Raw genomic sequence first — 19749 nt, forward strand, 5'->3', positions numbered from 1 at the left:
ACACCCACCCCAACCCCCTGCCCTCCGAAGCGGGGGCTCGTTTGTGGGGACACCACACTCCTGGGTCTCCCCCACACTGCACTGCTCCACATCCGGAGGGACTGGTTGGCATGCCTACCCCTGGGATGGGGGCCCCTCCAAATGCCCAAAAACCAGTGTCCTCTGGCCGGGGATGTGGACATGCGAATGCGCACGCGCAGCAGCCCCTTCCCCGCAGGGACGCGCGCACAGTCGCAGATTCAGCGCTCTGGGGTGCACTTGCTTTATTGGGGCCAGGTGCTAAAGGCCTCCACTGGGCAGCTGTACAAGCACCGGGAGCAGGACCTGCACCTGCTCAGCCGTGGGCCACCGAACCCTGGTGACAAAGAAGAGGCGGAATTGCCCCAGGCGAGCCTCCTGGAACTGGGTGGGGCTGTACTCAGGTCCGTCGGAGGGCCGCAGTAGGGACAGGTACCTGTCCTGCTCCAGCAGCCGGCGACTCAGCAGCTCCTGCGCCAGGCCCGGCTGCACGGCCTCCAGCTGCTGCTGCACGGCCGGAAACAGGTCTACCTCCTGCAGGTCGAACACCAGCGGCTTCCCATACCTGCGCGGCAGGGCGGGTGGTGAGGTGGTGAGGGGCTGGGCTGGGGCGGGGGGGGGGGGGGGGGGGGGCAGAGGGGGGGTGTGGGGGGGTGTGGGGGGGAGAGGGGGGTGTGGGGGGAGGGGGGTGCCCCGCCTCCCAAGCCCCTCACCTGAGCGCCCCCAGAAGCGCCAGTCGAATTCTCTCAGGCCGCATGTGGTCCGGGTTCACCGTGTCCAAGTAGTTGGTGTCCTGGTAGCGCAGAAAGGTGGCTGCCTGGCCCGAAGGGTCAATGATAACAGGCCACCTGGGGGCGGCCACCAGGTCACTGCTGTTGCTGGAACCCTCTGCTCGCCCCTCTGCCCACCCAGCCACTGATGTACCGGCCGTCGGCTCGGATGCGGTCTCCCACGTCCTTCATTAGCACGTCGTGCAGCTCAGTGACCTGGCACTTGATCCCGGGCGCCTCTTCCTCCCCTGTGAAGACGTCAGGGTGGGGCCAACCAGAGGGCCCAACGCCCAGTGTCCCTCCCGGGCCTGACCTCTGGGGGGGGCCCTGCAGCCCCAGCCCGAGCCCCGCCCACCCTCCTCGGCCCGCTCCCGCAGCTCCAGCCTGGCCGTGGCCAGCGTCTCCTCGGCCTTCTGAGCCTCCTGCCGTAGCCTGTCCACTCGGGCCTCCGCGTCCTGGATGGCCTGGAGGAGGGCCGCACTCCTCTCAGAGCAAGGCTTTACCCCTCCGCGCCCGGAGGCCCGGACACCCGAGGAGGGGTTGGGGCGCCCACCCCGCTCGCAGGAGGCCCATGTTTGGGAGGGGAAGACGTGCGGAACCCCGGCCTCAGGGAGAAGCCCCACCTGCAGCGCGAGCTCGGCCTTGCCCGCGCGCCTCCGCTCACACTCGGCGTGCTCAGCGACCCTCCGGTTGAGCTCGCAGTAGGCCTGCTGCAGCTGGGGGAGGGCCGGGCGGAGGGGCCGCGGCTGTGCTGTGCGGCCACCGGCTCCTCCGCACCCGGCTGCCCCTGCTCCTGGCCTCTCCCGGGGCTCACCTCTTTGTGGCGCTGTCGCTGTTCCTTAGCCAGCTGTTGCACTTGGAGGTTCACGCTGAGGGTGGGAGGGAAGAGCCGGTCACCGGACCTCTTTGCGGGGGCCCCGCCGCCTCCCTCCCGCGCACCGCTCGGCCTCCGCCTCCTGGCGTCGCTCGGCCTCCCGGGCCCGGCGCTGCCGCTCCGCCTCCATGTTCTGGAGCATGGCCTCCGTGAGGCTCAGGTCCCACGACTGCAGCACGCTGGCCACGGCGTCCAGCGAGGCCACCTAGTGACGGGATGCTGGTCGGGTTCAGGGGAGGAGATGCTGCACTCTTCCCTTTTAGAGACGGGCGGCTTGCAGAAATGGGGCTCTCACAGCTCACCCGGGATGTCCGGGAGCCTTGAGCATCACCATGCAGCTCCCCCAAAACAGATGTCCAAGTGTCCTCTGGGTCTCCCTGTCCAGACCAGGCAGGCCTCCACATCCCCTCTCCATGGTCCCTTCCTCTTTCCGCTGCTGTCCCCCTGCAGGCTTCACTTTGCCCAATGCAGCCTCGGGGCTACCCTCACCAAAACCTCTCTGCTCCTACATGGGCCCCATGGCAGCGTTCTGGGAGGAGGGGGATTCTGGCCGCAGTTTATTTCTGGACCCACGGGTGCTTCTCCATGAGTATTTCGTTTGTGGGCAATTGAACCACACAACTTTGATTTGTAATGTTAGGTGTTACAAAAGAAAGTCAAACTAGGTAGAATCGAGGAGAGAGTAAGTGAATGGATGGCAAATAAATGAGAGAAGGGATGAAGGAATGAGTTAGATAAGTGTATGGAAGTGACGAGAGGCAGGTGAGTGAGTCAAGGAATTAGTAACTTAAAGAAACTGTGAGTACCTAACAGGAATAACAGCTCCCGTTTCCCTGAAAATAAGACTGAGCCGGACAATCAGCTCGAATGCGTCTTTTGGTAGCAAAAGTTAATATAAGACCCCGTCATATTTTACTATAAGACATTACTATATTTTATTATAAGATCGGGTCTTATATTAATTTTTGCTACCTATTTCATCCTTACTATATCTGAAGTCATCCCTCATTTACTCATTTATTTACTGTTAATTCAAACATTTTTACTTTTTATATTTAGAGTTTATTTCTTATATGCAGAATATAGTTGGATTTTTTAATCCAAAATGACAATTTCTGCCTTTTAATTGGGGTGTTTAGACAATCTACATTTAATGAGATTACTGAAATAGCTGAGTTAAAAACTGCCATTTTACTATAAGAACGGGTCTTACATTAATTTCTGCTACCAAAAGACGCATTAGAGCTGATTATCCGGTTAGGTCTTATTTTCAGGGAAACATGGTATCACTAAGCACTGACTATGCCAGGAATTGTGCTAAGGAACTTCATTCATTATCATTACTCTTCGAAATCCCCATTTATGAATATATGGAAACAGATTCAAATAAGGTGAAGGATTTGCCAAAGGTTAGTTTGTAAGTAGAAGAACTGGAATAAATGGAAAACCAAATGAGTAAACAGATAAAATAAAAGAATAATGTAATGAGTAAATTTATGGATAAGCTAATGAGTAGACAAATAAATTAATGGATTAAATGATAAAAGAACATTGCATTAATTGGATGGTTGAAATGATGAATTCATACATGAAAAAATAGGTGAAGGGATTTAATGGATGGATAATTAGATAAGCAGCTGGCTAAGCAAATAGACAGATGAATTAATGGATGAGTTCACTCATTCAACACAATTTCTGAGTACCTTTCGTGTGAGAACCAGGATGGGTGGCCCTGGACAATACAATTGTGGACAAAACTAAATGTGGTCCCTGCTTTCTCAGAATTTTCCATCAAGTTAAACAGCATAAGTGCATGTAGTAAATGGGTGGGTGGATGTTTGAGTTAACAGTAGATAAATGAGTAAATGAGGGGTGACTTCAGATATAGTAAGGATGAAATAGGTGTTGCCTTCTGTTCTGAAGCTATTTACACTGGGTATAGAAGGTTGGCAGAGGCTTTTCATTCAGTACTTGCTCTCACTGCCTGGCTGTGTCCTCAGATGCACTGTTTCCAACAGGAAAGCTGCCTGAACCTGACTTTTGTCCCTGTGTCCATCACACATCTTTTTGCCTCTACTTTTAAGATTTTCTCTTTATCACTGGTTTTATGAAATCTTATGATATGCCTTGGCGTGATTTTCCTTGCTGTGCCTGGGTTTTCTTAAGCTTTGGGGAAGGGGGTTTATATTTTTCACTAAATTTTGAAATGTGAAGGTCATTATTTCTTCAGATGTTTGTTTTGTTTCTCTTCTTTCTTCTCTCCTTTGGACCCGCGGCTCAGTGATCCACTTCTCATTTGCAGAGATCCCTTTCTCTATGTGTTTTTGTTTTGTGTAGTTTCTATTGTGAAGTCTTCCATCTCCTTAATATTTATTTGCTGTTGCAGTGTCTAATCTGAAATCTGACAGTTATGCCATCCAGAGGTTTCGTTTTTGTCTTTTCATCTCAGACATTGTCGTTTTTATCACTACAATTCAGATTGCGCCATTTTTATGTCTCCCATGTCTCTGCTCCATTTTTTTGAGTACCTGGACTACAGTTATTACAGCTGTTTAAATGTGTCAATGTGCTAATTCTAACATCGGGGTCAGTGCTGCGTTCGGCTGCCTTTTCTCGCTGTGGTGCTATTTTTCCACATCTTCGCATGTTTGGTAATCTTGCTTTGGGTGCCAGACCCTGCATTTTGTCATGTCAGGAGCTGTGCATTTTTGCTTCTCTGAGTGTTCTTGAATTTTGTTCTGGGATCCAGTTCAATGACTTGGGAAGTTTTTGTTTCTTTGTTTGTTTGTTTGTTTTTCACCCCGCCGCAGCTCCAGCCCCTGTTTCTTTGTTTTTTTGAAGGGGAACAAGACTTTATTGAGCAACAGTGTGTATTTCCAGGACTTTTATTTTATTGGGGAACAGTACTGTGTTTTTCCCAGGACTCATCAGCTCCATCCAAGTCAAGTTGTTGTCCTTTCAGTCTTAGTTGTGGAGGATGCAGCTCAGCTCTAGGTCCAGTCGCCATTGTTAGTTGAAGGGGGCGCAGCCCACCATCCCTTGGGGGAGTCGAACCGGCAACCTTGTAGTTGCGGAGGGCGCAGCTCGCTGGCCCATGTGGGAATCGAACCGGCAGCCCCGTTGCCCAGAGCTCGCGCTCTAACCAACTGAGCCACCCGTCCGCCCTGACTTGGAAAGTTGTGTCCTCGGGTCTTGTTTAGCATTTCTTAGGTGACCCTTGGCAGCACTTACTCTGGAACAACTGCCTCCGCACCACTGACAGGCAGGATTCCTCCGAGCTCTGCTTGACACCCATGGGTGGTGAGGTGTCCTGCCAGGCAGTGGGAGCAGCACCACTTCCTGCCGTCCTCACAAATGGCTCTTCCCACCCTCGAGAAGTTTCCCTGACATTCCTGGGCCGTTGAGTCTTCACCTCAACACCCAAGGGGACCCTCTGGAGCACTTGTTCTCGAAGCAGGCCTCCTCTCTTGTGGCGCCTCCATTCTCGGGGGCTTTGGAAGCCCATCCCCTTGGCCCAGGCCCCTGCCAGGTTCCACCGCCTGGTTCTCTCACCCGGTGAGCTGGGCGCTCAGGGCTCACAAAGCTCATGGGCAGCCTCCTGGGTGCGCTGGTCTCTCCCTGGTGTCGTGTCCAAGTTTCACATGTTCCGTCCAGGTTTTGTTTTTTCAGGTGGAAGGTGAATGAGTCCCCAGGTACTCTGTCCTCGAAGCAGAGCTCCACTCATTTTTTTCCGACCTTTCTATTTCATTTTGGATTGTTTCTGTTGGTATGTCTTCAAATGAACTAACGTAGTTTTTCAGTGTCTAATGCGCCATCCAGTGTATTTTTTGTCTCAGACAACGTGGTTTCAGTTTAGGAGGATGGAGACAGAGATTGAGGCAGGGTTGTGTACTGTGTTTCCCCAAAAATAAGACCAAGCTGGACAATCAGCTCTAATGAGTCTTTTGGAGCAAAAATTAATATTATATTAATTTTTATTATATTAAACGTCTTATTATATCATGTTATAAAATATTACAGTAAAGACCCAGTCTTATATCATAGTAAAATAAGACCGGGTCTTATATTAATTTTTGCTCCAAAAGACGCATTGAACTGATTGTCCGGCTAGGTCTTATTTTCAGGCAAACACGGTATGTCAGAGTCTGAATGTCTGAATGTCCTTATCTACTAATTCTGTCATCTGGGTAATTTCAGAGTCACTTTTGATGGACTGGGTTTTCTTGTCCCTGTGGGTTGTATTTTCCGGTCTCCTTGCATGCCTGGTACTTTTATTAAACGTCTATTTAAAAGCAATGATAAATTTACAGGAGGTCGCAAGAGTTGGGTCCCCGTGAGCTGCTGAGGGCACCTCACACAACGCAGTGCAGTGGATGGGCCCAGATGTCAACATAGCCTGGCTCGCCGCGCTCGTCCCGTGACGGCAGTTACATGTGCGAGTCGGTGCCGTTTATCGCACGTGCAGATTTGTGACCGCCACCACTGTCAAGACACAGCTCCTTTGTGTCACCCACTTCTCTCCCTTTTCTGTCCCTGTCCCTAGCGTCACCCTGTAAATCATCAATTGGCCCCGCCTCTATAATTTGGTCATTTTGAAAACGTTATGTCAAAGAATCATGCGGTATAAACTTCGTGAGACTGGGTTTTTCACTCAGCCAGTGGGGCTGTGTCACAGTGGTCCCTGCGGAGGACCCAGAGTGTTTAACCCTTTATGTACCGAGGAACACCCAGGGGGTTTCCGGGATGGGGCGACCACACAGGAAGCTACTGTGTGGTCACTTGTGTACATCGGTCTGTGTGGACAAGCTTTGCATTTTAGTGGGTAAATGCCCGGGAGCATGACTTCCGAGCCACACGGTACATGTGTGTTCAGCTGAACGAGCGGCCCCGGCATGCGGCTCTCACGTCCTCCCCGGCACATGCGGTCCCCATCGTGTTTAATGTCAGCTCCTCTGCCAGCTGGTGATGCCGCTGAATGTCTCCTGTCCTCCTGAGTCCTTGTGTCCTCTTCCGTGAAGCTTCTCTTTGTGTCCTTTGCTCACTTTAGAACTGATCGTGTGTTGATTCACTGCTGAGTTTTGAGAATTCTTTGTGTGTTCTAGACACGGGTCCTTTGTCAGGTATGTGGTTTGTCTTGATTTTGTCCCTGCCTGTGGCTTATCTTTTCATCTTCTTAACAGAGCAGAAGTTTTACATTTTGATGAAGTCCATCTGTCGATTTTTTTCTTTTATGGATCATGCCTTTTGTCTGAGAATAATTGGCCAAGCTATAAGTCCCAAAGATTTTCTCCTGTGTTCTAAAGGTGTCATGGTTTTACATTCTACATGTAAAGCCGTGATCCATTTTGAGTCCGTTTTTGATAAGGTGTGAGGTCACGGTTCACCTTTACCCACGGATGCCCAGGGCTCCAGCACCATTAGTGGAAGACTGCCCTTCCTGCACCATGCCCCCCCACCGCCCCTCCCAAGTGTGCTGTTCTCCTCCGGCTCCAGCCCCCCTCAGACAGCCCCACACGTGGCTCTGCCGCTCGTGGTCTTGGGGCCTAGTGTGCGTGTGGTATGTGAGCAGCTGAGAGGGGGGCTCCTTCCTGTGCACCCCCTTCTGAGGAGGCAGCCAGGCTCTTTGCTAGTCCTGGCCTCACATTCCACTTGTTCAAGGAGAAAGCAGGAGCAGCGGGAATGAAGCCAGACGTGCTGCTGCTCTTCCTCCCACTCCTGGTTACCAAACACAGGAGCCAAGGGTCCCGGGGACAGATGGGGGTGGAGGGTGGGGAGGCAGAACAGCATCCTGGGAGGCAGACTGCAGAGGCGGTGGCAGTGGGCACAGACCCTGGTACCCAGGGTGTGGAAGCGGGGGGTCCACTGCTGCGGTGGGAGGATGTGACAGATGGGAGAAAGCCTGCAGTTCAAACCACGTTCATTCAAAGAAATTAAGGAATGGTGTTTGGCCACTTAGCTTCACACAGCTGCTTCCACAGGCCCCATCTGACCCAGCCCGCTCCTAGGCACCGCGGGGAGCTGCCTGGGACCCCAGGATGGTGGACTTGCAGAATCAGGACATGCTGAGAGTGAAGGGCCAGGTGGGTGGGCCCAGTGCTTCCCTCACTGCACGCCATTCGTGGAGTAGCCAGCCTCAGTTTCCCCACCTCTGCCAGGAAGGCAGCCACCAGGGTCGACAGAGCGCCCCCCCACCAGTTGCTCACACACCAGGAGCTGCGCTTCTGCCTGCGGGTGACCCTGAAGGTTCAAAGCCGGCTTGAGGGGTTTGGGCACTGAACCGGCCCTGCAGGATTAGGGCCAGCCCCCGCAGGGCCACCCGGCTCCCGATCACTTTGGGGGGTGCCCCCACCTGAGCAGGGGTGCTTCCGTCGTCCGCGTACAGCCGGGGGTCAGCGCCGAGCTTCAGAAGCACCTCTACCGCCTCCAGGTGGCCCCCGAAGGCGGCTCGGTACAGGGGAGTCCGGCCGAAGGCGCCCTGCGGGAGGGGGCCCGGAGTCAGGCCCGCGGCCGCGGCGCCACCCCCGCCCGGCCGGCCGCCCGCCGCGCACCTTGCAGTTGGGGCTGGCGCCCTGCTCGGCCAGCAGCTGGATGGCGCGGGGCTGCCCGCCCGCCGCCGCCTCGGACAGCGGCGTGTCCCCGCGGGGGTCTGCGCACTCCAGCAGGGCCACGCGCTGCTGTCGCCGCCGCGCCGCGCCCGCCTCGTCGTGGCCCACGCCCTCGCGGGTCAGCAGCTCGTCCACCTGCGCGCAGGCCGGGTCACGCGCGCCCCGCGCTGGTCCCGCCCGCCGCCGCCCGCCGCCGCCCGCCGCTCGCGCTGACCTCCCGCAGGACAGCGGCGATCTCGCCCAGGTCGCCGTCGAAGGCCGCGTCCAGCAGGCGCGCCCGGCGCTGCTGCTCCTCCCGCCGCCGCCGCTCGGCTTCGGCCTCCCGCTCCCGCCGCCGCCGCGCCGCCTCCCGCTCCCGGAGCACCAGGGCCAGGAAGGCCTGCGACGCGCGCGCCGAGGTCACGTCCCGCCCGGGCGCTGTGCCCCACTCTCCTGAGCTCCCGCCCCCGCCAGCCCACGCCGCCTCACCTCCCTCTGCAGCCTCTCGCTCTCCTCGCGGTGCTCCTCGTGCTCCTGGCGTCGCCGCCCCAGCTCCCTTCGCGCCAGGCGCTGTCGGAAGGCACACTGGATGACAGTGGCGGCTTGGTCCTCCGCGGTGGGTCCTGCAGGTGGGGAGAGGGCTTATGGGTCCCAGTGCCCCCTCCAAGCTGCCGTCCACGCAGCCGCCGCGGCCTCCGGGGTAACAGCCAGGGGAGCAGGCCGATGACCAAAGGGCACATGTTCTAACATCCACCAACCAGGCCCAGTCCGAACAGGACCCCCTGCCTGAAAGCGAAAAGCACCCGGCACTCAGGCTGCCTGGCCTGGCGCGGTGGTCTCCACAAGCCCACCGGCACTCAGAAGAGGGAGCCCAGGGCCCATAGTCGGCTTCACCCCAGCCACAGACTGCCGGCCCCAGCCAGGGTCCCACCGACCGCTGAGCTGAGCCCCAGCTTCCCGGGAGGTGAGCAGGGTGACCTCGGCGCCCAGCCCTGACGCCCTCTGCCCATGTGATGTTGGGTGGCCAGCACTCGGGAGAGGCTGGAAGAAAGGAGCAGCAAGGCCAGGTCTCCAACAGCACTGCCAGTGTGCAGAACTCAACAAAAGCAAAAATTCTGTCAAACAAGGAATCAAAGATAAACTGAATACAGCAGGAGTGGGAAACAGCGATGGGTCGCACAGGCCAACCATCCAGCGGGAGCCACAGGAAACACGCTGGACGTGGAGCTCCTGGCCGGAAAGAAGGGCTGGGGAGGGTCTCAGTGAACATGGAGAAAACGAGTAGAAATCGATTTGAAGGAGGAGACACAGAGAATAGCAAAGGCAATTAAAACAAGAGTAATTCATGTCTAGAATGCAGAAACCAACAGGGGATAAAAATATTTAAAGATGACATGCGGAAAAATTTCCTGAAATGAATCTTAAGACAAGAAATATACCAGAAAACAACAACGGGCACTAGACACATCCCGGTTAGGTTTCTGAACCTGAAAGAAAAGAAAAAAAGAAAAGAAAAGAAAAAGTTATCCAAGCACCCAAATGAAAAAAGGAACTCAAACTAAGCTCTCCCAAGAATTTTTACAGCAACATTAACTGTTAGAGATGAATGAATCAGTGTCTACAGAATTCTAAGGGGAAGAAGCAGCTTAAGGCTCCAGGCTCCCGGCTCAGACTAGCAGCGTGGCTGCCCTGCAACGCCTCTTTGCAGGCACTGCCCACACACCAAGGAAGGGAAGAATTGTGGGCCCAGCGGCGGAGAGCAGTCCCAGCCCAGGTAGGTGGGTTGCACCTGGCAGCCAGAGCCCAGGCCAAAAGCCACCTATCCCAGGTGGCCGAGCAACTGAGCAGGGATTTTGGGAGAAGCAGCCTTAAGGGTACAAAACTTGTACAGGCAGACCTCGGAATATCACAGGTTCGTATCCAGACCACGGTAAAAAAGAGGGCTTCACAATTAAGCGAGAAGTAACCTTTTTGCGGGTGGAGAGCCTGGCCTTCCATGTGTAAAAACTACAACACCTGTGAAGCGCCATAAAGCAAGGAGTGTCTGTAATGTAGCACACTTGGTAAGGCTGTGGGTTTAGGGTTGTCGGGTTTAGCTACTCAAACACGGGACGCAATTTGGGGGACATGCACTAAAAAATGATTCATGGTTGTTCTGAAATTCACATTTAAATGAATGCCCTGGATTTAATCTGGCAATCCTATGGCGTAGGAATCTGAAAAACTCTGTCCTTCGGGAAACAAAGCCACCCTGGTGAGGACAGGAGCCCCAGTTCAAACCCCTCCATCCATGGCTGCCTTGGTGACACACATGCATGACTTGGTAGACTATTGTGACAACACGGGGTGGCTGCCCCAGTGAAGTTCTAAGAATCCAGTTGTCTGCAACAGCAGTTTCAAACTTACTGTTTTGGCTGCACATCTCATTTAAAAATGCAAAACTATGTACCTCTGTGCACATTTTAAACTTGACATCTGAAATTTTTCATAACAACTTTAAATAGTTGCAAAGGATCAAACTGGTATGACACTTTAAAATAAAACTTACTTTACCAATGGAGTACTGTGGGGACAGCCAGGAGTGCAGGTTGCAGGCTCTGGCCCTCCCATGGAAAGGTGCTGGCTCAGGTAGTAAATGGCCATCCACTGTGATGGGATGGCCATCAGCTGTGGCTAGTTGGCCGTCAGCTGTAACCAGTGAGCCATTGGCCACTAATATAACTGTCGTGGCTACGTTAGAAAATGGGGGCTAGCAAGCAGATGGTGGCTGAGCTGGCAAGAGAGGATTGCAGTTAGCAAGTGAGGTTGGTTGGCAGAGAAGCGGACGACAGGTTGTGGATCGTGCGGCTCCTGCTTCCTGCGTCTCCAGCCCAGCCGCCAGCGAGAGTATAATGGTCTGACTCCCCTACCTATGGCTCCGTGGGTGTTCCTTTGTGGCCTCACCATGTCCTGCGTTCTTATGTGGGGAGCGGGAGCAGAGACCCCGCATGAGTCCCTGCATGACAAGTACAAATGTCAGTTATCTGAAACCCATCATCGCCCTGCAAACAAACGCAGCTGTTCTTTTGTAGTTAGAAATAATACATTGTGGTTTTCTCCCTGAAATGCATCTATCCCACTTTCTTCACTGATTTCTATCCTGCTAATATAGTCTTTTTTAGTGATAGATCTATAATGTTTCTCCGCTAAAAAATTATAGTTGAAACTAATTTTTAATGAAGTTTTAAAATTTCCCCCTGAAACTACAAGGCTCTACATTAAAATAAAAAACATCCTCTGGATTGATTTGTTATTACTGTTGCTGTTAGCTACAATTGTTGAACATTACAAATATATTACAAAATGTGGACGTGTAATCATTGAACATAAACATACAAGTTCACATCTAATAAGCCCCCAGGTCCCCTGGACCCTCAGCAGCTGCCCCAGAAACTGACCCACCTATGGCCACCATGTGGTCCCCCAGGGGCTGACAGAGGAACAGATGAAATAACCTGCACTGGGGGCTGTGGAGACTTTGCCAGCGGGGATGGAGGGGAGAAACGGTGCCTTTCTCCACCTGGTCCGCGGAGCGTGTCTCCTGCCCACCCCCCTAGGGAGACCCTGAGTGCAAACTTGGTGAAGCCTCCCATTCTTCTCTGCTGCTCCTTCCTCTGCCTTCACTTTCCTATTCCGGGATGACACCTGTCACTTCAGGCTTCTTCACACTTTCTAGGAAAAGGGAGCTGGCAGTTGGTGCCCTATGTGGTCCCAGGAGGCACAGCGGGTGTGGGGTTTGTGACTGCCAACCTTTTTGAAAGCTAGCCACCTTGTCCAGGGGAAGTGGGCGCTGTCTCCTCCTTCTGGTCTAGGCCCCCACCCCTCTTCTCTGCTCTGCATCCGATGCCAGCACCCCCCCCAGACTGTGACCCCATTTCCCCTTTGCCCCCTGGCTCCCTGTTAGTTCTGCTAACAAGAGGGGAGATCTGTTCCTGTCCCCATCAGCACTACCCTGGCCAGAGAAGCTGCTTCCAACAGCAGTTGGCACCACTGGCCACTTCCCTCTAAGTCCAAGGTCAGGCCCCTCTCTGCCCCTTCAGAGGCCAGGAAACAGCAGGGCACAGTGCCAGCTCTTGGGGTCTTGCTGCTGAGCTCCTGCGGCATGAGCAGTGACCGCCCTTCAGAAACTTGCTGCTGCTCCCCTGCCATTAGCCCAGGACCTCTGTTCCCAACCTAGGGGGGATGGCCATGTCTTAAATGATCTCTGTCATGTCTCCATGCCCCCTTCTTGCTTTTTCAGACTTCCCGTGGTTGTCTGACCAATTCTCATGTTAAAGTTTGTCTTCTCATTTTGGTAAGTTCCTGTTTTCCTGAGTCTGCTCTGACTGGTACAGTACTTGGTGCCGGGAACCAGACCCCAAAAGATATAGCTATGCAATCCATTTGGTCGTGTTCTTGTCTTTGAACGTGGTCCCAAGCTCCCTGACAATGGGAAATGACACATGGGCCCAGCGATCCACGGCACCCGTGGTTGGAGGGGAAGCCGGGATCCTTCAGGTGGGAAGTGTGCGCGTCTGTGTGCACCGTGGTTCTGCCTGCCAGCCGCCCACAGGACCCCTGTCCACTTCCTAGGACCACTGTGCCCCGCAGGAAGCAGCTAAGCACTGGTTCTGAATTAAGTCCTGTGGCCCCAGACACCACGCTGGTCCACTATCAAGGTGGGAGCTTCTTGTGGGCAGGAGGTGACGGGATTTGGGCCCAAGTTCACATCATGTTGGGCGTGGTCATTCTGCAGCCCCAGCCTATGGTTACTTCCCTGGTTCCTGGGTGTATAAATAAAAAAGCCATGGTAAGATGCCCCCGGAAACGCCCACACACCCAGACTCAGCTGCCACCCCGGCCCTCTTCTGGGTGTCCACAGTGCGTCCAAACGCAAACTCGCCATCCCCTTGTCCTCCAGTGTCACATGGTGATGCCCCTAGAGCCCACTGCAGGAGAGGCGTCAGACATCTGGGTGGACCTCACCATGGTCCGTGGACAACCGCCAGCCTCTCCTCAGCCACCTACTGCTCATGCAAAGGCCTGTGAACACAGTGGCCATAGTGGCAGGGTTGGTGGTGACACATGGGCCCATCTGCATGAGCCCCTCTTATCAAGGCCAATCTAGACCAGACACCGTCCTGCTGGAAAACCTTCTCTATGCCGCCTCCCATGCTCTGGCCGTGACATGGACAGACCATCAGAAACGGGAGGCGACCTGGGGCGGGGAGGTACTCTGGGGCTGAACTTTGTGGAACTGAGCACAGTGCAGTTTTCCGTGCATCCCCACTGTTGAGAGGGCTCGGGATTAGCCAATGACACAGGCCACGCACGTCCTCGACCTCAGGGAACCCAGCCCTGAGCAGAGCAGTCCTACCCAACACCTTCCCTTGTGAAGGGGACACCATTTATTCTGGCGGCAGTCAAGGTTCCTCCTGGAACGGCCACTCATGCCAGAGCCACCATCTACACAGACCCACTGAGCCCCATGTGCTAGTCCTGGCACCCCCTTGCCTCTGAGCTGGGAACCCCCCTCGGAGTGGAAAGAAGCAATGCATCCTGGGTCACTGCACGTCCCACAGAGCAGCTGGCCTCAGAGAATGGTGGACTGGCCTGCTGGAGGACAGGCTTGGGCTTCTACCCTGTAAGGTCGGGTGCCATTCTGGAGAATTCGGTGGGAGCCCACTTCCCACTACTGAAACTGAAATGGGACAAAGGACACCTGTCCCTTGTTCCATGACAATTAAACACCACCCCACCCCCACCCCATGCAGGCTTTGCTTCTCAGGGGGCGTCTGAACCTTAAGAAAATGATACCAGGACACAGGGACAATTAGAAAAGACGGAGCTACAGAGTACAACAGCGGTGCTGGCCCTAGTGACAGAGGCACACCTAAGCAGGCTCTCTGGGACCTGCCCTGGCCTGTGTTCTGCCCTCCTTCCGTTTCTGTCCTCGCGCAAGCCGGGAGCTCCGGCTACGGGTTGTCCCTCTAACACCCTACTCGTGTGAAACTGCACAGCATCCGCCCTACTGTGTGTAATCCAGAACACCGATCGCCGCATTGGAACTGTTACAGTCAGTCAGCAAGTCAGAAACTTCCCTTGTCCACCCCTGTCCTTGTCTTGGCCATTGGGCGAGGTGACTCGTGGTACCAGGGCTTTATTCTGGAGGAAGGCCACAGCCCAGAAGGGACAAACTTGCGTATGAGACTCGAGACTGGCTGCTCTGTGGAGAACAGACTAAGCAAAAAGGAGGCAGGAGGCCAGTTTAGAGCAGGCTGGGCCAGGAGGGAGAAGCCTGGGAGCCAGGGCAGAGCAGAGGCAGCCAGAGAAGCCGAGAACACACAGCATCGTGGAGGTGGGGGCTGAGGCACAGGGTCACTGAAAGTAGTCGCGGGGGATCAGACACTGAAGGACAAGGGCATGGCAGATTTGCATCTGGGTGTGCTGTGGCCTTCGAGGACACCCAGGAGAGGGCAGGGTGGCAGCTGAATCTGGGTTTGGGGCATAGGAGAAAGGGTACAGCTCTGCAGGCCAGTGCCAAGAGACCACAACGGAGGCTGTGCTGAGATGAAAGCGCCTGGGGCACAGGCCCCTGGCACGGCCGCCAAGGAAGGAGCAGGAGAGACCAAGGGGGGGGCACTGAGGCGGTGCCACAACCAAGTGTCCCAGGACGCCCACTGGGGAGCAGCCCGCCGGCTCCGAGGCAAGCTCCTGCCACCGGAGGGCGACAGCGCGCAGAGCGGACAGCCGGGGGTTGCGGCCGGAGGTGTGAGAAGTGGTTCCCCGAGAGGCCGCGCCCCCGGGAGGCGGGCACCGTGCGGCCCGCCCCCCGCCGCGCCGGGAAAGCACGGGACTCTGGGGCCAACTCGCCGCTCCGCGCTGCCCACGGGCCCGTCCCGCGAGCACGCGCAAACGCCCTCGCTCGCACACATGCACACCACGCGTGACCGGGCCCAGGACAGCCCGCTTCCCACCAGGCGGCGGCGGCGGTGGCGCCGGCTCTCACCTGCGGGGGCCTCTGGGCACGCGGGGGGCGCGGGCCCCTTGGCCTGTGCGCCGGTCTTCCTCTGCACCTGGCGGTTCTCTCCCAGCCCTGGGGAGGGGGAGGGCAGTGAGGTGGGTGTGGACCTACCCCTCCCCCCACCCCAGGAAGCGTTTATGGGCCACCTGGAGGGCAGCTGCGTCCTGGTTGTTAGGGAGCCCCCAGCCACAGGACAACTTTAATGAGCGGCCGGGTGGCGTCCTCCACAGCAAATACGGAGCACACATTGCCGCAGGGGGACCGCAGGTAGACCGCCCTGCTCCTGGGTCCCAAAACCCCGGAATCTGGTGAGCCCAGGCGTGCTGAGGCCCCTTGCAGGTGCCCCCTGCCCCCACCCGTGCCTCTTCCCTCAAGAGGCCCTAGGCCTTTCTCCCTTTCTGTGTTTACAGGGTGCTCCCCAGGCTGTAGCCGGGAGACCTCCCAGGCAAAGGCTGAGCAGGAGGGGTGCACTGGGCAGGGTTGGGCCAGGCAAACCAGTCCAGCCAGTGCGGCTGGGAAGGGGCCCTGGGCGTGGGTGTGAGTCAGCGGCCTCAGGCTGGGGAAACGCTGGGGTGGAGGCTATCCGGAGACTCTCTCCCAACAGGAAGCCCAGGGGACGCCAGCACTCAGGCTGGCCCTGCGTCCCCCCAGCCCTTGCTCCACCCCAGGATCCAAAATCTGGCTTGGTGGGGGCTCCTCAGGCCTGCGTTTCTGTGGGCAGGGGAACCCCAGCCAGGATGGGCTCCAGAGCCTCTGCCGCACCCCAGATCAGGCCACAAGATGGAGCCTTTCAAGACCCAGTCTCTTCCACCAGCCCACAGCACAGCCCGGCCCCCAGCAAGAGGGCCCCGCTGGGCCAGTGGCCCTCATCTCCACAGAGCACCCCAGGCGAGTGGGTGCCTGCGGGGCTTCTCTGAGCGTGCTGGCTGGGTGGTTGGTGCTCAGCGTGGCCCCAGGGCCAGGGTCTCCCACGGTAGTTGGGTTGGGATTGTCTGTGGCCAGTGAGGATCTTATCAGGATGGTCAGTGCAGCTGGGGACGCAGCTCCTGGCCCTGTGGACTGGAGTTTGAGCTCCAGAGGCCAGGGCTGTGAGGGGAAGGGGTGTGGGGGAGGGGGCACTGGTGCCCGCCCAGGGCAGGACCAGACACGTCCTCCACACAGCTGGCCGCCTGGCTGCCGCGTCACCTCCTGCAGTTTCTCTCAGTCTCCCTCCCAGTCTGGCCAGCAAGGCCTGTGGCCCGTAAAGTCCTGGGCCCTGTGTCAGCATGTTAGTCAGCCTTGGTGCTGGGCGAGCCACCGCACCGGCGAGTCCCTATAAACTTCCCGGAGTGGCCTGGCCCGCCGAGTGGGGCCCGTGAGGCCCACGGGCAGAGCCAGGGCCCGGAGCCTCAGCGCCGTTGGCACCAGCCAAGGGGCAGGGCAGGCACAAGGGGCCACAGCAGCAGAGGACCCACCGTGGCCTCTGGGGGTGCCCTCCGGGCCCGCCTGATCAAGGCTGGCCGGCAGATGAGCCAGGGCCCCTGGGGAGCAGACAGCTGTTGGAAGAGGTGCAGGATCAGGGGCCATGTCTGGGAAACGGAGTCGAGCGAGAAAACCCCGAGCCAGGAGGGCGGGCAGGGTGCGGCAGTCCACGGGGCAGCAGGGCCCCCAGGCTGAGCCCCCGCCCCCAGACGCAGGGGGCCCTGGGGATGCGGTGGGGGTGGCCCCTGCGGGGCACGTGACCTGCAGCCAGCCGGCTCCCCAGGGACACCCCAGGGTGGCCAGGCCAGAGCAGCCACAGGAAGCGGAGAGGCCAGTGCCGGCTGCCAACCTGGGGTCTGAGCTGGCGCTAGTCCCCACTGCAGACATGGAAGGCTGCGGGCCAGGGGGCTTTGTGCCCAGCCTGGGCCCTGAGCTGCTGAAGCTCCATGAGGTCCAGCTGTGCCTGGCCCAGGAGCAGCTGATGCTGGAGGACCGGCGGCGGCAGGCACAGCTGCACGTACAGCTGTGGCGGGAGCAGCTATGGCAGGAGGAGCAGCTATGGAGGGAGCAGCTGTGGCAGGAGGAGCAGCTGTGGTTGCAGCAGCTGCAGGAGCAGCAGGCCTGGGTGCGCATGGAGGGGCTGGAGCTGGCCGTGGCCCTGGGGCAACTCCGGAGCCAGGGCCTGGAGGTGCTGCCGACCCAAGGCCAGGTAAGGCCTGGGGGAACTGGGATGGGGAAGGCTGCAACCATCAGGGGGTGTGGTGACCACGAACAACCTACAGGTACCTGCAGAGGGCCAGGAGGCCGGGAGCGCAATGGATTGTGCGCTGCGGCCAGGCTGGACACGGGACATCTGTGGGCCCATTTTCACATCTGCAAAGTGAGGCTGGTGCCCACCGCACAAAGCGCCACAAGGACCACACGACAGCCCACTTGTCAGGCTAATGCTTAGCAGGTAGAGGGTGCCTAGACAGGGTGCTTATGCAGGGAAACTGAGGCTGAGGTGTTCCTGCACAGGCCCCAGGTGTGTGCAGGGCAGTGTTTGGGATGGACAGGGTGATAGCCTAGGTGGACAGTGAACAGGTACAGAACTGAGGCGCACGCCCCCCCAGCACAGCTTGCTGGCTGGCTTCCTGGCGCACCTGCCCTGCCAGCTTCCCTCAGCATGTATCCTGGGGCTTGATGGCGGAAGCCTGCAGCGCATGCACCCATCATCCTCATTCCAGGAGGGCTGCTGCCTCAGACGCCGCTGGGGCTATTTTTGGGAACCAGGCCTAACCCTGGCTTGGCAGGAAGAGCAGTCACCACCATCCTGCCGGGTCCTGTGATCTGGGAGCCCTCTGGAGTCCAGGGGCTGGAGCAGGCCCATTCCAAGCAGAGGGGCTGCCTCTGGAGAACAGGGTGGGGTTCTGTCTTAGCAAGCATGGACCCCAGTGCAGGCCTGGGTGCTGAAGAAACCTGGAGCCACAGCTTGGAAGGGCTTAACAGCTTAGCAGGGAACTCCGATGAGTGCCATGACAGAAAAGAAATGGGACTCAGAGAAGGGGAGTGACAAAGGGTAAGGGTGGGCATGGCAGGAGGTGCCCTTCCTGATCCCCAATGGGACTGACCCAAGGACAAGCTGTCACCATTCAGCCTTGAAGTGGCTATAGAGAGGATGGCTTCAGAGAGCAGCAGGCAGGGAAGAGCACCGGATGGTCCAGTGGAGCAGAGGGTCAGAGTGGACCACATACTGAGCCTGAAAATCCCCAACATGGATTTAAGCCCTGCTCTGTTTCAGAGCCTGCTTCCCATCTCCAAACTGTGCTCCTCTGAACACTGCCCCTGGGCCCCTGATGCCAGACCCGGGGGTATAAGACTCAGGCTCAGGGTCTGGAATGGACATCTGAGTAGTCTGTCATACCCAAACCCAGCTCACAGGAGGGGAGGGTCTTCTCAAAGGCATGCTTAGGTGGCTGCAGAAAAGGTGTCACAAGTTATAGTTTGAGTGGGAGTGCCCTGGAGGCGGAGGGTGTACTCACTCACCAGCAGCGGCTCTCGGCTTGGCTCTGGGGGTCTGCCACTTCCCTGATGCTGATTGGGAGCCCCCCTTCTTACTGCTCATTCTCCTGGAGGGAGGGTAGGAGAGGTCAGGGAGGGTGTGGTCAGTGGCAGAGGCAGTGGGGAACAGCACTACACACTGCCTTGGGCTTGGTGGATGGCCAGCAGGTACCAAACAGGAATGTAGGATCACGGACACCCCAACAGCCTCTGGCTGGCTTCCTGGCAGCCCGTCACCCCTAGATATCGGCATGTGTGCCCAGCAGCTTGAGTGGGACTGTTTAGTAAGAGCATCGGGCTACAGCTCGCTTCCCTTGTCCTCACTCACCTGCCTCCTCCACCCCTGCTCACCCATCCGCTGGTCCCGGGCCCCGACCGCAACCCCCAGGGTGGGATGTCTGGTACCAGTCTCCCTGATCCAAACCTGGGCTTCATAGTCATGTACAAGCTGGAGCCCAGCCCCACTCCACTGAAGTCTCTGTGCCTCCCCACTGCCCCCCACCACTCCAAACCCCAACCCTCTCTTGTCCTGGCCTTGGCAGGTGTGGTCTGGGCCTGGAAGCCACACCCCTCTCCCTAGTGCACTTGGCTGACCCCAGAGTTCATGTCCCGACTCCAGCCTGGGTCTGGGCCCCCTCACCTCCCCTACTGCCAGGTAACCTATTGCAGTGCTATTGCCTGAGCACCGATCTGACCTCACGCCGGGTGCCCACCATGATGGCACTGATGTAGTGTTTCTGAGTGTTTGTAGAGGAAACTAATGAGACAGAATGACCCTCAAACCCGAGAACACAGGATCCTGTGGGAAGAGGGATGAGGAGGAAGGTGACTGGAGACTGGCAGAAAGAGGGTTCAGGCACTGTGACAGGGAAAGGGAGGGCATGAGGGCCCTAAGGGAGTGGGTGACGGGGAACTGGAGTTCTGAGCACGGATCTGAGAGGTTTGGTGAGACCCTGGAGG

At 57.1% G+C, this 19749-nt stretch overlaps 1 protein-coding gene across 1 annotated transcript; it reads right to left on the minus strand.

Moving 5' to 3' along the window:
• Positions 1–73: 73 nt before the first annotated feature.
• On the minus strand, positions 74–18853 carry IQANK1 (IQ motif and ankyrin repeat containing 1; the record flags this gene model as incomplete). The annotated part of the gene is made up of 13 exons (XM_081070472.1): positions 74–583; positions 732–866; positions 943–1036; positions 1144–1252; positions 1412–1504; positions 1603–1657; positions 1728–1867; positions 8012–8137; positions 8211–8402; positions 8482–8646; positions 8736–8869; positions 15274–15360; positions 18775–18853. 13 exons carry the CDS (start codon positions 18851–18853, stop codon positions 280–282), a joined length of 1713 nt encoding a protein of 570 aa, XP_080926598.1. The 3' UTR covers positions 74–279.
• Between the last annotated feature and the right edge of the window lie 896 nt (positions 18854–19749).

The sequence above is a fragment of the Rhinolophus hipposideros genome, assembly GCF_964194185.1.
Source record: "Rhinolophus hipposideros genome assembly, chromosome: 13".
In the NCBI taxonomy this organism is placed as follows: domain Eukaryota; kingdom Metazoa; phylum Chordata; class Mammalia; order Chiroptera; family Rhinolophidae; genus Rhinolophus; species Rhinolophus hipposideros.